The sequence below is a fragment of the Pezoporus flaviventris genome, unplaced genomic scaffold (genome assembly GCF_033815535.1).
Source record: "Pezoporus flaviventris isolate CSIRO_AGI_PZ_B2104156 unplaced genomic scaffold, CSIRO_AGI_Pfla_v1 ptg000072l, whole genome shotgun sequence".
In the NCBI taxonomy this organism is placed as follows: Eukaryota; Metazoa; Chordata; class Aves; order Psittaciformes; family Psittacidae; genus Pezoporus; species Pezoporus flaviventris.
This window is the reverse complement of record NW_026892620.1, coordinates 4,295,566-4,310,800: the sequence shown is the minus strand read 5'-3', so window position 1 is coordinate 4,310,800 and position 15,235 is coordinate 4,295,566. Positions and strand designations below refer to the sequence as shown.

Here is a 15,235-nt window from a genome sequence, read left to right as displayed (position 1 = left end):
ACAAGAAAATAACAAACTTCCAGTATGCAAACTCAGCCAAACTTAGAGGTTTAAATTGCTTATACAAGCCCTCCATTATTTTCTTTCTTTCAAAACCTTTTAAATGAACTATTCATCAAATATATAGACTATCTATGAAATTGATTGTCTTACACAAAACTCAAACATTATTTGCACAAGAGCTAAGGTTAGCTGAAGGATGAAAGCTTCTTCCTGGGTAGTTTATTTATGACATTTAGCAGACACAAACCCACATTTCCCTTTACTACTAACATTAATCAATTTCGTAAAATTAACAATCACAGTCAGTAGGTACTATCAATAAACTACACACATGCTCAGAAAAGAGTTTTCTAAGCATCCCTGGAAGAAATTATCTATCTAATAATATACCTATAGGATTTCCAGAATTCAAATTTTTCCCTAAATGTTTTCTAGGACTTAGATGAACTTTTCTCATAGAAACAGTCTCTCTAATTTCAAGTGAATCAGAGCTACTCACTAGGGTAGTAAAGCACAAACTTCATGGGCAATGTCCACTCATTATGACTGATGTGTGCCCTCCACTTAAACCTGAACCAGAACATGGTCAAAGGTGATCTTTCCATTAGCTTTGGTGGGTCTTGGATCAGAATCTGGCTCTGGCATGTTTCTAAGCAATGTGAGTGTGCGAGGCTGGTCTCTATGCAGTTTTTCCAAGCTAAACTATATGCTGGATCACCACCTGGCTGAACCCTGTGGAGCAAAACAAGCTTAAAAGAATTCAGAACAGCAGCCAGTCCTTGTCTGATGAAAGACATGAATGGAACTTAAAAAGCAATAAAGGGAAAATATAAAGGTGTGGCAACACATGTGCTGAGAACAAATACTAGACACAAAACCCCCCAAAAATTAAATATATTAGGATGTCTTTCATTTTTCTCCACTATTTCTTTCAAGGATCCCATTGATACTATAATAAATTCAGTCGCCGAGTAACATCATCTTATTTATCATGGTAGAAATAGAGAATGGACTCCATCTTAGCTAACTTTCATTGTCTGAAATCAAGCATCTAGGCTTTATTCATATTCAAGGGAAAGAAACAGATTCCTTGAAGAAGGAATTCATGCAGGGGTTGGTTTAACTTCTGAAGGTGCTTCTCTCTTACCACTAGTGATAGAGGGAGTTTGTGCACCTCCCGTATGTGTTAAAGCTAGTGCACATGAATAACGCTGAGAAGTTATATTCCCAAAAGTGATCGGCTGGAAGAAGAAAAAAGGTTTTGGAAAAAGAAGTCTGGGAAGACTCTGACAAACTCAGTCTACTTACATTAGGAATGGTGTCAAAATTCACGTTATACTACAGGAACGTGTATGCTAAGGTAGGTCTTGACAGCATACCACACTAAGTTGGGACACTCAAGTGAACTCAGACAAGATCAAATGTAGTTGTACTAGTACAGTGCTCATCTAGGAGTAATTTGTGTTACATTTTACATGCTTCTGATATCTGCCCTTCCTCACTAAGAGTCCTGTTGTACTGCATCAACATAATTTACAAGTGATCATATTGTCAGGATACTATCCACTTCCAGAGACTTCCTTTATTTCTTCAATACTACTTAGCTTCCCTCCTAAGTAAATAAATTTTATGGAACATGCTGCACATATTTCCCAAAACTCAGACAAAATGCCAAAGTATATTGCATGCGAATATTACATTGCTTACACTACACTAGATGGCACTGTTTCTCAATATATATGTACATAACGGCAAAGAATTACTGCAAAGATTCACCAGAAGGACAGGGCAGACCTGCATCGGTTTCCTGCAGAATCCTACTTTTTACTCAACTCCACTGCTTAGCTTGGTCAGCCAGGTCATGTGTCCTGCTGAGTTCATAGGATGGGCAAACACAGAAATATAACCCATTTCTGACCACTCTTTTTTCCTCTCATAGCTCAATCATGCCTCCTATTTTATTTTCCTAGGCATAGCTCCTCAATTTTATCATATCACTGTGCTGGTCTGCTTTTAAACAGAACTATTATACCTCCACACTGATGATCACATGTTTTTCTAATTACATGTCTCAGAACATACAGCATTTGGCAAGGCATTACTTACAGGTACCCCTGGAAGGCCATCAAGTCCAGGTAAGCCTCTGTCACCCTTGAAACCCACTTGCCCTGGAAAACCTTATCACAGAGACAAAAATACAGTTAAATTTATTACATGCATTTACAAATAGCTCATGAATTCTTTGTGATCCTCCTCAAAGTGTCTCATTTCACCCCACTTACATCAACATAATGCTGTTAAAGTCAGTGAGGTTGTCTGGATTCACGTGCTCTTGTGCTATATGAGTCTGCATTCATAAATTCAGAAGTTGATGATTCATCTGATTTAGGAATGAATTCACCTTACTACTTAGACCTATCATGTAACCACTGCAGTCTTGAAACTACCTAAACTGTACTACTTTTTCTCAACAGCCACTAGAACAAACAAACATGTTTGCATGTGGAATTTCTCTCATCTGATTGCAGAAAATTTTTTTTTTTTTGCCACAGAATTTAATGCTAGGATTTGGAATGTATGCATGGGCCACTGCCAAGCCTGGGCACACAGGGTAAATGCTTCCCAGATTATTTTTAACTTTCACAATCTTTTATGAAAATATTTGGGCCACAATTTGCAAAGACCCTCCCTGTGGCCAATTTTTGCCCCCTTAGTAACTGTTGATTGCTTCAGAAATGTGGAATCAGGCCCAAAATAGGAATATTCCATGCTCCTTACATTAGTTTCACAAGTAATTTGATTAGTAGGACAAAATGCAATTAATTTTATCATATATGATACATTTTTAGATTTTTAGCCTATGTAGTAAATTCCAGGTAGTTAATCAGTTTTTACCTGCTGGCCCTGGTGGTCCTTGTGGTCCTGGAAGTCCAGGAGGTCCTACTTTATCACATAAGGCACAAGATTCACCTTTGTCACCTTAAAAAAACCATCACACCACAAAGCTAATGAATAACAATGAAAAGATTTAAGATAACTGCAAGCAGGTGGATTCAGGGGCAAATGTCAATTTAATACACTTCATGTTGAAAGAATAAATGTGCTACTTCTAGTTACATCCTTCAAAGCAAAAGCAAAGTTATATTCAAATTTCTAAAAAATTTTAAAGGAATGGAATGAAGATCAACTTAAGAAAAAAAGAAATATACACTGCATATAGAAAAATAGATTAAAGCAGAAAAAAAAGAACCTTAATATTAACTACAATTTCCAGCTTTAGAAAAGCAGTGAGCAGAATGAGATTAGGAAGGATCAACCATTGTGTAAATGAGTGCAGCTCATTTTTTTTATATGTCCATTTAGTCAATGCTGTTAAAACCCATGGTTGACAGTGCTATCTATAGGTGTTACAATTTTAGCTTCAATTATACTTGTGGCAATGATTCATAAACCATTTCCATTCCCAAATCATCTGCCCCTCTCTAACTCTTTATCTCAGAATTCGCACCTTCAACTGCCATGAACAGTTCAATTTACACTTAATGGGGCTATACTCAACCCTTTCTCTCTTCCCTGCTCCCTTCTCAGCCCAGCACTATCCTTTATCACTTTACAGCAATGTGTAGGCCAACAGAAATGTAAATGCAGTTTGTGTCACACAACTCAAAACACAATATCCTTCTTTTACTCACAAGAGACTCAAGAAAAGTCTTCCATGTCCATGAAGTATTCAACTAACTTCAAGCATGCTTTCTCTGGATCCAGACTAACTTGCTCAGCCTTTTTACATACCCAAGCTCCAGAGTACAGAGCATTTGCAAGCAATCACTTTAAAATAGTATTACCTTTCTCTCCCATCTCTCCTGGAAATCCATCTCTCCCTGGAAGTCCAGGACTACCTGGTGCACCAGGTTCCCCTTGCTGGCATTGATCGATTCCATCTGCAATGGAAATACAATGAAGAATATTGTTTGACAAGTTCCAGTTTCCATTATAGGGCTGCATTTATGAATAGCCCAGCTGAAGAGTGGTAAGTTAGGATAGCATTTTACTTTTCTATTTTATTTACTTTGACAAATTTAACTGGGATTCTGTATTCTGATTCCACATACATTGCTTAAGAAACGCCGAGCATTACAAAGAAAAGACAAGCTCTACCATAATAAGGTTACAAACAACTTTCACATAAAATCTGCTTTTAAGTTTTGACTTAGTTAAGAGTGCTGTTTGTGAAAATTGCTCTTTTGACCCTGAAGAGAATGGAGAATATTGACTTCTGAAGAAATTCATTAATTAGAGGTTTTTGTACTGCAACTTTTTTTTTCCCAATATTTTAGGAAACTTTGTAGGTCAAGAGCAGCTTGCTAACATTTATTTAACTTCTTTACATTGATCAAGCTTCCTGAAAACAAGAAATTTCATAATATTAGGAACTGAAATAGGTAACAAATAAGAATATTTAGCAGACTTGATATGAGAATACAAATTGTGCTGCTTCTGTTTGATGATAATGGCACAGGTTCTGACCCAATACAATATGACATCATCTTGGCCAAAGCCAGTACTGAAAGTGTCAATGTAAAGTCTGACAAACAACAGTTAAATGAAAACAAATTGTTTCCCATTATGTACTTGAAGAAAGCTCAGGTGTCTGGGGAAGGAGCTGAATTAAGCAGTAAAAGAAATATGTTGTATGAAAACCAGGAATTGCTCTTATTTTTAGGCCAAGGCAAGATTTCGCTATTTAATTCCATTTTCTAGGTAATGGATTCATTAGCAAATGGATTCATTGACAAATACAGCAACAACAGGGCATCTTAAATTGTTTTTGAACAAATTTTTTTTGTTTAGGAATTCCACAGACATTAATGTTCCTTTCTACAGCTTTAGACTAGCTAAGCTACTGTAATAGGTATATCATTCTTTCTGATATGACAATATAACTCACAATATCAGTATCACTTATAGCAAAAGTTTTCCTCCAATAAAAGACTTAAAACATCAATTGTAAGGAGCTATTAAGCACAGACCACTTTTGTATGTACTTTTTTCATTACTTTGTGGCAGAGCAAAACCAAAACAATTTCATCTTTAAAAATCTTTTTTCTCTTTTCTCTCTATTTCTTCATCAGATGTAGTTATACATAGATGCATAATGTTATTATTATTACTAATTATTACATATTTATCATATCATTACTAGCTTTTCATTTACCTCTATAAACCATGTGTGGACTCTCCTGTAAGATAATTTTTACAATAAAAATTTATGGCAGGCTAGTACCTCAGACTGCAGTTTTTACATGTGTTCAATCTGTTACACAGATTGGAACTGCAGACTTGTAAATTGTGATACTGAACGGCTATCTTTCATGCTAAGAACAATATTAGTATCTGTTATTTTTTAAATTGAAGATCTATAAATATCTCTAGGTTGGCACATTAGGACACAGAGGAAACCAGTATACAGTATATAGGTCAATTATTTGTTTATATTGTAATCCACAATGAACTTCTGAAGAAATTAAAAAAAATAGTTTAGCAAAGAATCCTTGTCCTAGTAAGGAAGCAAGCAGCTTGCTGCACCGTGGAACAGCTTTTTCTTGGTCCATTAACAGCTTGGATATATTTATTCCATGATGTAGATGCATTCTGATTATAGCTTTTATAATCTTGTTGCTTTTTTCTTGTTTACGTGCATGCAGTGTGCATTATTGAATCTTCATTGTGAAAAGCAACTGAATGCTTTACCTACCTGTTTTGCCTGGAGGACCTGGTGGGCCAGGCAACCCTGGGGGACCTGGGAAACCATCTCTTCCTGGAGGTCCAGGCAAAGCGAATCCTGGAGAACCCTTTTCACCTTTTTCACCTCTCTCTCCAGGGACACCAGGTGATCCTACCCTGTCTGGCAGTGGACGACCTTTGGACATAGTAAAACATACATGAAAGAAGTGACAAGTGAAAAGGCAGTAACATTAACAACACATTGGCCTCCATTAGGGTTCAGAGAGAAATGGAGAAATGTTAGTGCACAAAAATACTATAGGTGATTTATACAAAATTGAGATTACATACTCACTACAGCTCAGAATAATTCACTTCAGTTAGGTCCCTAGACAAACACACTTATTCTGTACTAACTGCCTGAGATTTAGTTGAAACAACTTTTGCTGGGTAGTAATACTGGCAACACAGGAGTTAATTTAACTATTACACTTAGAAACTATTACACACTTGTTGTCTCATAATAAACCAGATCTTAAACAGACCTAGAAAGGGACAGCATGTCTAGGAACTTCTGTAAATAAGTATTCAACAATGCTAGCAAATTTCAATAATGCTAAAACTAAAACTGTAGGAATAATAAGCAAACAACAGCCAATACAAAGCAGTTAAGTAGCTAGGGAAAAAGCCTGCTTAAGGTCTCCTTTTACCTGTTTGTCACACAGGTCTTCATACTTTAATGAGTTAATTCAGTTCATAACTGATCACTAGACATGATTACTAAACCATTTTCAGCCTTCTTCAACACTGCAGAAAGACGTGAAAGTCACACAGATCTCAGTTTCTGCAGGGTAATGACAGACTAAGAGCTACCATTCTTCTTTCCTTGTCATACAGAATTCTTTAGAGACTACGGCAGCCTACGGTATATAGTATCTCCTCCCTAAACTGTGAAAAATTTCCTAGAAACTATCTGTCCCTGGCTCACATTCATTTCATATTTAGCTCACTGTCAAGACAGAAAAGGCAAGCAAAGGAAGTAACAGCAGTATCTCTGTAGGATGCACTACAGTCAGGTTTCCACACAGGATTTGCTTGATTTTAAAAAAGCAAATATTGTAGTTCAGTTCAAACACAGGTACATGTAGATATATACACAATAGCAGCATTGTCTTAATGTGAAGAAGACAGGTAGGTAAAGCATTGTTGCCTATGAAACTGGCAACATCTGCAGGCAAAAGAAATAACTCTTATTACAGCAAGTGACAAAAAAGTAGGAAGCTTTCAGGAATGACTGATGAAATAAATGCCATTATTTCTCCCAGTGAACCTTATTTTATTATATTCATACAACCACATATAAAGCTTAAGTGAGAGCATAAAAATTATATATGAGTATGCATACATAGGTACATATGCATATACCCACTCACATATTCACATTTAGTAAGTCTTGCCCAGTGGAGCCATACTGTCCGGGCTATCTCTGATGACCTGTGCACAGTACTTCTTCAATTTAAGCAGGAAGTTATCAGGGCTCTACACAAAGGGTAACATCAGAGACATGAGAACAATCTACAGGAAAGGTCTAGGGGGATGATTAGACATCTGGAGAGGCCGCTGCCTGGGCATTCTGTAAGTCAGGCAAGTAACTGGCAGTAGCTACAGAGGACTCTTCACCCAAGAACAACACAAGAAAAATGTGATCAGTGGCCATAAACTCATACCTGGAGGTCCTGGGATTCCTTGTATACCAGGGAAACCTTTAGAAAGAGAGGTTTTCAATTAGGCAACGAAGTCAGAAAAACCAACATCAGTGAACTTTTAGCACATGTTATTTAAGTACACATTAGAAGCTAGTATGTCCTGAATCACAGCTTAAATTAAATAATCTACAGATATCTGCAAACAATACACTTAGGCAAAAAGCCCTGCTGTGACCCATCTTCTCCACTGGTCTTTCTTCAATAGTGTAAAGGTCTATAATAGGGAAAATGGGAAAGGGGATGATTGATAATTTCTGGTTACTGAAGTATTTTATAAATTATGGAAGCCAAATTTTAAAATTTAGCTACTGACTTTTTTAAAGAAGTCTCAAGATTCTCTGTATTATTATCCTCTTTTTTGCTAGTACTGATTTCCATCTTAAATAATCTCACTGCATTATTTAACTGCTATAAAAACCAGATCCTAGTTTATCTTTTTCCGATCTGTAACTGAAAGGCAGTTTTACTTATGATGAGGAAAAGAGTCCTACAAATTACCATCAAATGTAATAACCTGAAAGAAGTTAAATAACTGGAACATTTCACTGTCGTACAGAGCTCCTGAGCTCACAGATTGTGCAATTTTAATTTAATTTAATTTTAATTAAGTAATAAAACCAAAATCATAACTCAATCAAAAAGACAAAATACATACCTTTTTCACCTTTTTGACCTTTCAGCCCAGGCAAACCTGAAAGTCCAGGCTCTCCTTTTTCACCAAACATATCTACTGGTCCAGTATCTATAATCTGAATCACAGGACAAAGGCTAGGACACTAGAAACATGCAACAGTGCCCTCATTTGTATCTCTCCCTTTGTGAACTGATGGTACAGAGGCCATTTTGGTCTGTACTATCAATTTGGTATATCTGCAATTTTAGTGACGTGTAATAACTGCTGTGAGTGGGATGTAGCTGTCGAGGAATTACCATGAAAAATATATCATGTTCTACCAAAGTCCTTCACATAAGTAGCAGGATTAAGTGGAGAGTTTTATAGCACCTTTCTGAACAAGAATGATGCCAAGAAACCTCAGGGCAGTCTAAGGTTTGTATTACCTTTAATTTTAAAATACTCTGTTCTGGTGATTTCTGCTAACATTGATCTGAGCTTGACATATGGGATACTAATATTTAGAATAAAATACTCAGGAAGTATGCACAAGTTTTAAAATAAAATCAGCAGATGTTGGGAATTTTCCCCCCTCTTGGTGAAGCAGCACCATCAATAATCTATTTGTTGCTTACTAATCCCATTTTTTATTTGAAATGTTAAAAAAATTACAGACTGCAGGCTGACAGACTTACTCTTGAATTCTCTTTTGGATACTTCTACTGATTATCAATGCCTATTATTTTCACAGTACAAAATAATTGAAAATCATATTTTTTCACAGCTCCTTTCCCAAATTTCAAACATACTTAAAAGAACTGTATCCAACTTTTGTTTTCATTAAGAGAAAATTAGGACATGATTGATTAGACTGAGATCAGAACACACACAGTCTCTCTTTATTTCCTCATTGTTTGAGCTCTTTGGCTTTCACAGAACTTATGTTTTCACTGAAGTTTAAAATAAAACAGTAATTTATTTGACTTACTCTTCCTGGAGGTCCTGGAAAACCTCGTTCACCTTTGTCACCCTAAATCAAAATACAATGCGCATTTTAAATACAGATCAGATTTTCTTCCCCATGAAATAGGATTTCCTTAGCTAATGAACACTTTGATACAGAATCATGCAAATTCCAAATGGTAAGTACCTGGACCATTATAATAAGCAGTAAAAAATTAGTTTGCAGGCCTGTACTGCTTTACACTATGTAAAGAGAAACTGAATTTTTTAGGAAAGTACATTTGTACATATGCTGGCTGGGCAAAGAATTTATGAAAATAAAGCCTGCATTAATCAATTTGTGTAAGAGATCTCAACCAGGGATACCTACACTACTTTAATTTTGACTTTTCTCAGACTCTGATTGATGACTTTACTTACAACTTGGTTACATTCATTTAATATTGCTTAATATGCATTTATTGCTTTAATGCACATCTATGAATACGTCATGCAAGCTCTTAACTTCTCTTTCTATGTGATGGGAAGTGAAGGCTGCTACTACACACCTTGGCACCAGGTTCCCCGGGTCGTCCTGGAATCCCAAACCCACCAGGCAAACCCTGTGTGCAGAAGACAGCAAAACCAGAAAAGACAAGTATAGTTGTATCTTAGCCCTGGCAGCATTGAAGTTTTAAATTTTTAAGCCAGTCACTAATTCACCAAAAGCAACAACTTTAAGTAAACAACTCAGGTGGCTAGAAAATTTCTACCATTTATAATACACAAACTACAAGAAACAGTACTGGAAATTCAGTAAAATACATACGGCTTCTCCTTTAGGTCCTGGCTCACCATCTTTTCCTGGCTTTCCCTGTAAAACACCAAGTTCCACTTTACTTAGACAGCCACACACATGCAATTTCTAAATACAGCGGGTGAAGCACTAGAACAAAACAACCACTATTTTAATGCATGAATTAAAGTGTGCTAATGCAGCTAACTGCAAACGGTACAAAGCAGGCAAACTATGCCTGCCTAATGCCTATGTTACTCAACTTCGTACAAGCTGCAGAATTCAATAAAATCCTGCAAATCTGTTCCCAGATCCAGGAATAACATATGGATTTCCCAGTCAAGGAGGATTCAAGAAAAAATTTATCAACAGCACAGGAAACTGGAACCAGACCCAGAAACATTTCCCTTCATAGTAATCCCTTTCTATATATATACTCTCCAACCTCACAAAACCTTTATTCATAGACATTCAGTGGCTCAGTTTCAGCAGAAGGCTTGGAGAGCAGCCCCATATCAGACAGCGGGTAATCTAGTGGTAAATTGAAAGCTATAATTTCAAATCACAAGGCATATGATAACCTGGAATCCCCGACTTCTTCCTCCAGAGCAAAATGATTCACTATTAGACCACTGTGTTAAGCCTATAGAGGAGATGAGATTAGTGATAAATGACCTAGATGGACTAACCTACTTTTCAGCATTCCCTTCCTCTTCCTATGGACCATGAAGGGACTGGCACCTAGGTTTGTAGCCTAATCCAGTGAAAGTTGGCTTTTAGTTGGTGTTAGAGTCCTTAGACTGTATGTGTATCATAAGCAGTATGAGTATGTCCCATAAAATGAGAAAATGTATATACTTAATGAACAAAGCAATAGTGCATGCAATTCAGTCTGAAAAATAATCCCATCAGTTTAGGTCAAAAAACTCTGCCTAGAACAATGAAATTGAATGATAAAAATGATAAAACAAATGTGAACAGGCCACCAAAGTGTGCAGCTATGGTATCTTATAAAGAAGTTCATAAGTGATTTTAAACAATTAATTAAAAAAATGAGCTGTAAAGTCACAAGAATCTTCAAATGTTCACTGTGATTGGAATTAATCATACAGTTTCATTCCATGAAACTAGAATATCAAGTTTGTTCATCTGCTCGTCTTTCAAGCCTTATCTCAATTTCAGAAGTAGCTATGATTTCCTTGAACAGCAACAATTATATACAAAATATCTTAGGAACTTTTTTCAGGGAACTCTGAAGAAACTGAAGGCTGTATTTTTTAACAATTCAAAGAACAGTTTTCCTCTACAATTTTTAGGCTAACACTTCTCCACTTTTTCTGGTTTCAAGCCCTGATTTACTGTAAGAGTAAAAAAATCACACGCAGCAAGGATAATCCCATCACATGTCATTACTGAAAGGAATATGGAACATTTGACATTGAAGTACAGAAGAGAGCAAGATTCTCTCTTTTTCAGATTAAAGTACAATTCAACACCTATACATGTGCTGGTCCTTTTCTAACAGTTTATGAGGACCCACAATTTGAGATGCAACACTTTAAATACGTTTGCATGTAGAAAATGTATGGTTTTGCTACCAGCTCAGCTATGAAAGATGCAGCATGACTCAGGTAGAAGTTGTATGGATAAGACTTATGCTATAGATCAGACCAGGCAAATGTAACAGACCTTATGGCCTCAAGCATCTACAGTCAGGCTAGAAACCAGCAAGCAAACATATTCCAGTCATCTAAAGCTTTTGCTCCATTTGTCTTCTTTAAAAGAAATGGTACCTCTAGGCTAAGCAGGCTTATTTTAGATTACATGTAAGAGATCTGCAATAAATTCAACATGTTCCATTTAGCTAAAGTCATCCCAACAAAGTGATATGTTTTGCTTTGTTTTTCCTTGTGTTCCAGAATGATTTAATCTTGCTTCAGTTGGGATCAATGGGAATCTTGCCTTTGCCTTCAGCACTGCAAGCTACTGTTAGGTGGTTTTGTTTATCTGAAAGCATGTTACATACATTACTGAATGTTATCATTACGTTGACTTGTACACCTGTCCAACAGCAAAACTTGCCTATTTGAAATATACCAAATTTGCTGGTTTGCTAACGGATATGAAGTTAAATTAGTTTACGGAAACAACACGATGACTGTACTTATAGTATTGATAAAGTTGAGCATACTTACACGTGGACCAGGCTTCCCAGGTTCGCCCTTTTCACCTTTGAAACCTGAACCTGGCAATCCCTGCAAAATAAATATACATCAGATTAAAAATACTGCCAAGTTCTAAAGTAAATTTGCGTTTATCCAACAGCTATAAAGATATTCAGGGCCATTATCAGATTCTTCACAATTTTTATAGTAATAAAACCAAATTAAATCTACACAATACTCACTGGAACTCCCTGTTCACCCTTTTCACCTGGATCACCCTAATGAAATTATAAAAAAAGAAAAAAAAGTAGATTAGTAAGCAAAACCTTAACCATTATATATTTAGGTTGCAAACCATTTAACTCTTCAAGTCAGCAAAAGCACATTTAACCCTGTTCGCTACTTCAAGTATTATGTCTAATAGTATGACGTGCAAGTCACAGAAACAGAAAACGTAAATCCATTAAGCTAGTTCACTGTAGTAGTATATATCGCTTAGACTGCCTAATTCAATAACTGAAAAATTAATTAACACTCAGATTCCGTGAATGTGATTCTGCCCATGACAAGTACAAGCTACTTAATTCAAATTTACAGAATATTTGGTGTTTACAGGACTACGTTTATCAATCCTCCTTCCTCAGAAAGTCCTCTGCTGTATGCATTACTTATTCATGCAGTTATTTATGCATTTATCATATATTTTTCAGAGAAATTGCTAGAAAGACAATCAAAATTCATTCATGAAATAAAACAGGAAGAAGCGTTTGAAAATTTGCTGTAGGTGACTTATTATACTTTTTCCTGTCTTACTTTTGTTTGCTAATTCCTATTGATCACATTTTAATGAAAAAACAACAAGATTAATCATTTAAGGTCTCACCTTTTCTCCTCTTATAATTTCACTCCCTTTTTCTTTCATATGTGGTGCTGGTCCTGGTGGGCCTGGGGGGCCCCTTACCCCTTGTTCTCCCTGTCAACACCAAACGCAGGACAGTCCATTGAAAACAGTACTGACACTGAGAACAAACATTACTAAAGCCAATAACATTAAAGAGAATTACCACTTCCTTTTAAAAATATAGCTAAATTTTTTTTTTTTTTCAATTCTTGTTTCAGCAAAATCAGCCAGAGAAAGGGTTACATCACAGTTATAGGAGACACAGCTATATAGTGGGTAACAGACAGAGACTGCCCTGAAGAAAAATCTCTGAATCCCCTGGAAGGGTGAAGAATGATTAATACCAAATACAAGGAACACATCCAATTAATTATTGTAATAGGACAAATTTTTTTAGTGCCTCCTTTAGGAAGAAGATCGGGATAATGAGCTAAATCAGTGTCACATATAACATCATAATGAAGAAAGTCTATAAACGTTCATTGTTCATGACTTTTGTTCATTTAGGTGTAAGTTACAGATTTACTCAAGCATTCCAAAAATTACAGTGATCTCCATGGACTGATTCCAACAGTTTGTTTATTTTAAACAAAGTAATAGGATATGTCTGACAGTTGTTTTCTAGAAGTTTTCAAGAGACTTACCTTTTCACCTTTGGGACCCTGAAAGCCCAAGCCCATATAGCCCTGAAAATACAAATTACACGTACTTAGCCAGTTTTTATCAGCAGTACATACATGCATACATACACACATATGAAGGTATTCTGTACACCGCAAAGCAAAGAGAGGATATAAAAGATGGAATATGTCTTTTAAATGCACAGGTGAAACAAGTATTTATTTCCTAAACCTCCTGCTGTGTTTTTAAGTCCTGTATCACAGCAATTTGTGAAAATCTAGACAGAAATTTATCAAATTATTTTATTGTCAGCATGCTCTTTTTTCTTCAACAATTTAGTGAAAATTTTGACATTTTTGGCTGAGGTCAAATAATCATAGGATGTTGTAATCACTACTGATTAGACCAACTGAGCTAACAGATGTCCATTAAGATATAAACAGATCCCAAAGTGTAAAAAACCCTGACCTTTATGACCATTAATTTCCAGATTTTTGGGGATCTGGTATGCCAAATAACAAATTAATAGATTTAATCTTTATAACAAAAAGTCTTACCTTCTCACCTGGGAGTCCTGGTGGCCCTGGAGGACCCTAAGAGACAGTACATTTTAGCATATATATAATGGAATATAGGTGGAATAATGCTTTATTCTAGAAAAACAGCAAGAATGCAAATCTTTCCCTTAGACCAAGATATAAAATCTTTTTCTGCTACTGTACATGACTCACAAATAATAAAATCCAACAGAATCTGTCTAAGATACCTCATCACACCTTATTTTGCAGTTAGTAATGTCTACTCAGCACCTAGACAAGAGACAATAAAAAAAAAAAAAGTCCATGGCACTGCACCGTAAAATAATCATCTTGCTGATTTTTTTTTTTTTCCCAGCTCTGCAGGCTAAATATTAGTCCTCACCTTTCTTTCATTAAACTTCCTTGTCACATCAGCAAGTACAAATTATGACTAAACTGCACTACCATTTTCCTTTATATCACTTTCAGTTTCTTCAGGAGGGTAAGAAATCTCACACACCACACTTTAATAGCCAGAAACACTGGGCTGACTTTCACCAGACAGAAATAACTGATTGCTGCTAATGTTACCTGTATCCAGTACATAAACAGAAGATATTATATCTGTTAGACCTGTCAAAATGTCAAATAGCTGAAGTGCCTTCAGCATGTGGCAATTTCCATAATAACAGACAGTTGATATCCTGCTTTCCGCAGTACTGCTTACTGTGGCTGTCCGTAAGTACAACCTTGGCAAACGTTTTGATTTAGATCTGTCTAGTAGTGTGGCTCATTTTTTATAAATGAAGTGTGGGAAGAGGGGAAAAGAGGAATAACTGTTACAGCCCCTTCCGCACAAAAATACCCTCCAAGCCTCTTGCGAAGAGATCACTGTAGGAGCAACTGCTGTTGAAAACCTATGTTACCTATTTATTCATGGTAGCGTCCAGGAGGTTAAATATGAAGCCTGGAACCACAGGTTATCTCTCCCAAATCCCAACAAACACTGGCTATACGCACCTTGTGGAACTTTCCTATAATAAAACTCAATCAGTAAAGTGCAAATCACCATGAAAGGAAACTTACTGGCTCTCCTGGTGGCCCTTGTGGCCCCATTGGTCCTTGAAACCCTGGATTTCCAGGAGGACCCTATAAAAAATTAAAATGGCATAATTAAAAAGTGATA

At 36.2% G+C, this 15,235-nt stretch overlaps 1 protein-coding gene across 2 annotated transcripts in view; it reads right to left on the bottom strand.

The window, feature by feature from the left end:
* Window positions 1-15,235, bottom strand: part of COL4A1 (collagen type IV alpha 1 chain) — a 123,438-nt gene that overhangs the window by 35,241 nt on the left and 72,962 nt on the right. For both annotated transcript variants that reach the window (XM_061472777.1, XM_061472776.1), the window contains exons 10-24: window positions 15,136-15,198; window positions 14,089-14,124; window positions 13,555-13,596; window positions 12,893-12,982; window positions 12,252-12,287; window positions 12,040-12,099; window positions 9,878-9,922; window positions 9,618-9,671; window positions 9,095-9,136; window positions 8,149-8,242; window positions 7,455-7,490; window positions 5,759-5,923; window positions 3,849-3,944; window positions 2,899-2,982; window positions 2,110-2,180 (exon numbers count right to left, since the gene is read on the bottom strand). In XM_061472777.1, coding sequence (XP_061328761.1) covers window positions 2,110-2,180; window positions 2,899-2,982; window positions 3,849-3,944; window positions 5,759-5,923; window positions 7,455-7,490; window positions 8,149-8,242; window positions 9,095-9,136; window positions 9,618-9,671; window positions 9,878-9,922; window positions 12,040-12,099; window positions 12,252-12,287; window positions 12,893-12,982; window positions 13,555-13,596; window positions 14,089-14,124; window positions 15,136-15,198 — 1,014 coding nt within the window. The remainder of the gene's footprint in view (window positions 1-2,109; window positions 2,181-2,898; window positions 2,983-3,848; window positions 3,945-5,758; window positions 5,924-7,454; window positions 7,491-8,148; window positions 8,243-9,094; window positions 9,137-9,617; window positions 9,672-9,877; window positions 9,923-12,039; window positions 12,100-12,251; window positions 12,288-12,892; window positions 12,983-13,554; window positions 13,597-14,088; window positions 14,125-15,135; window positions 15,199-15,235) is intronic.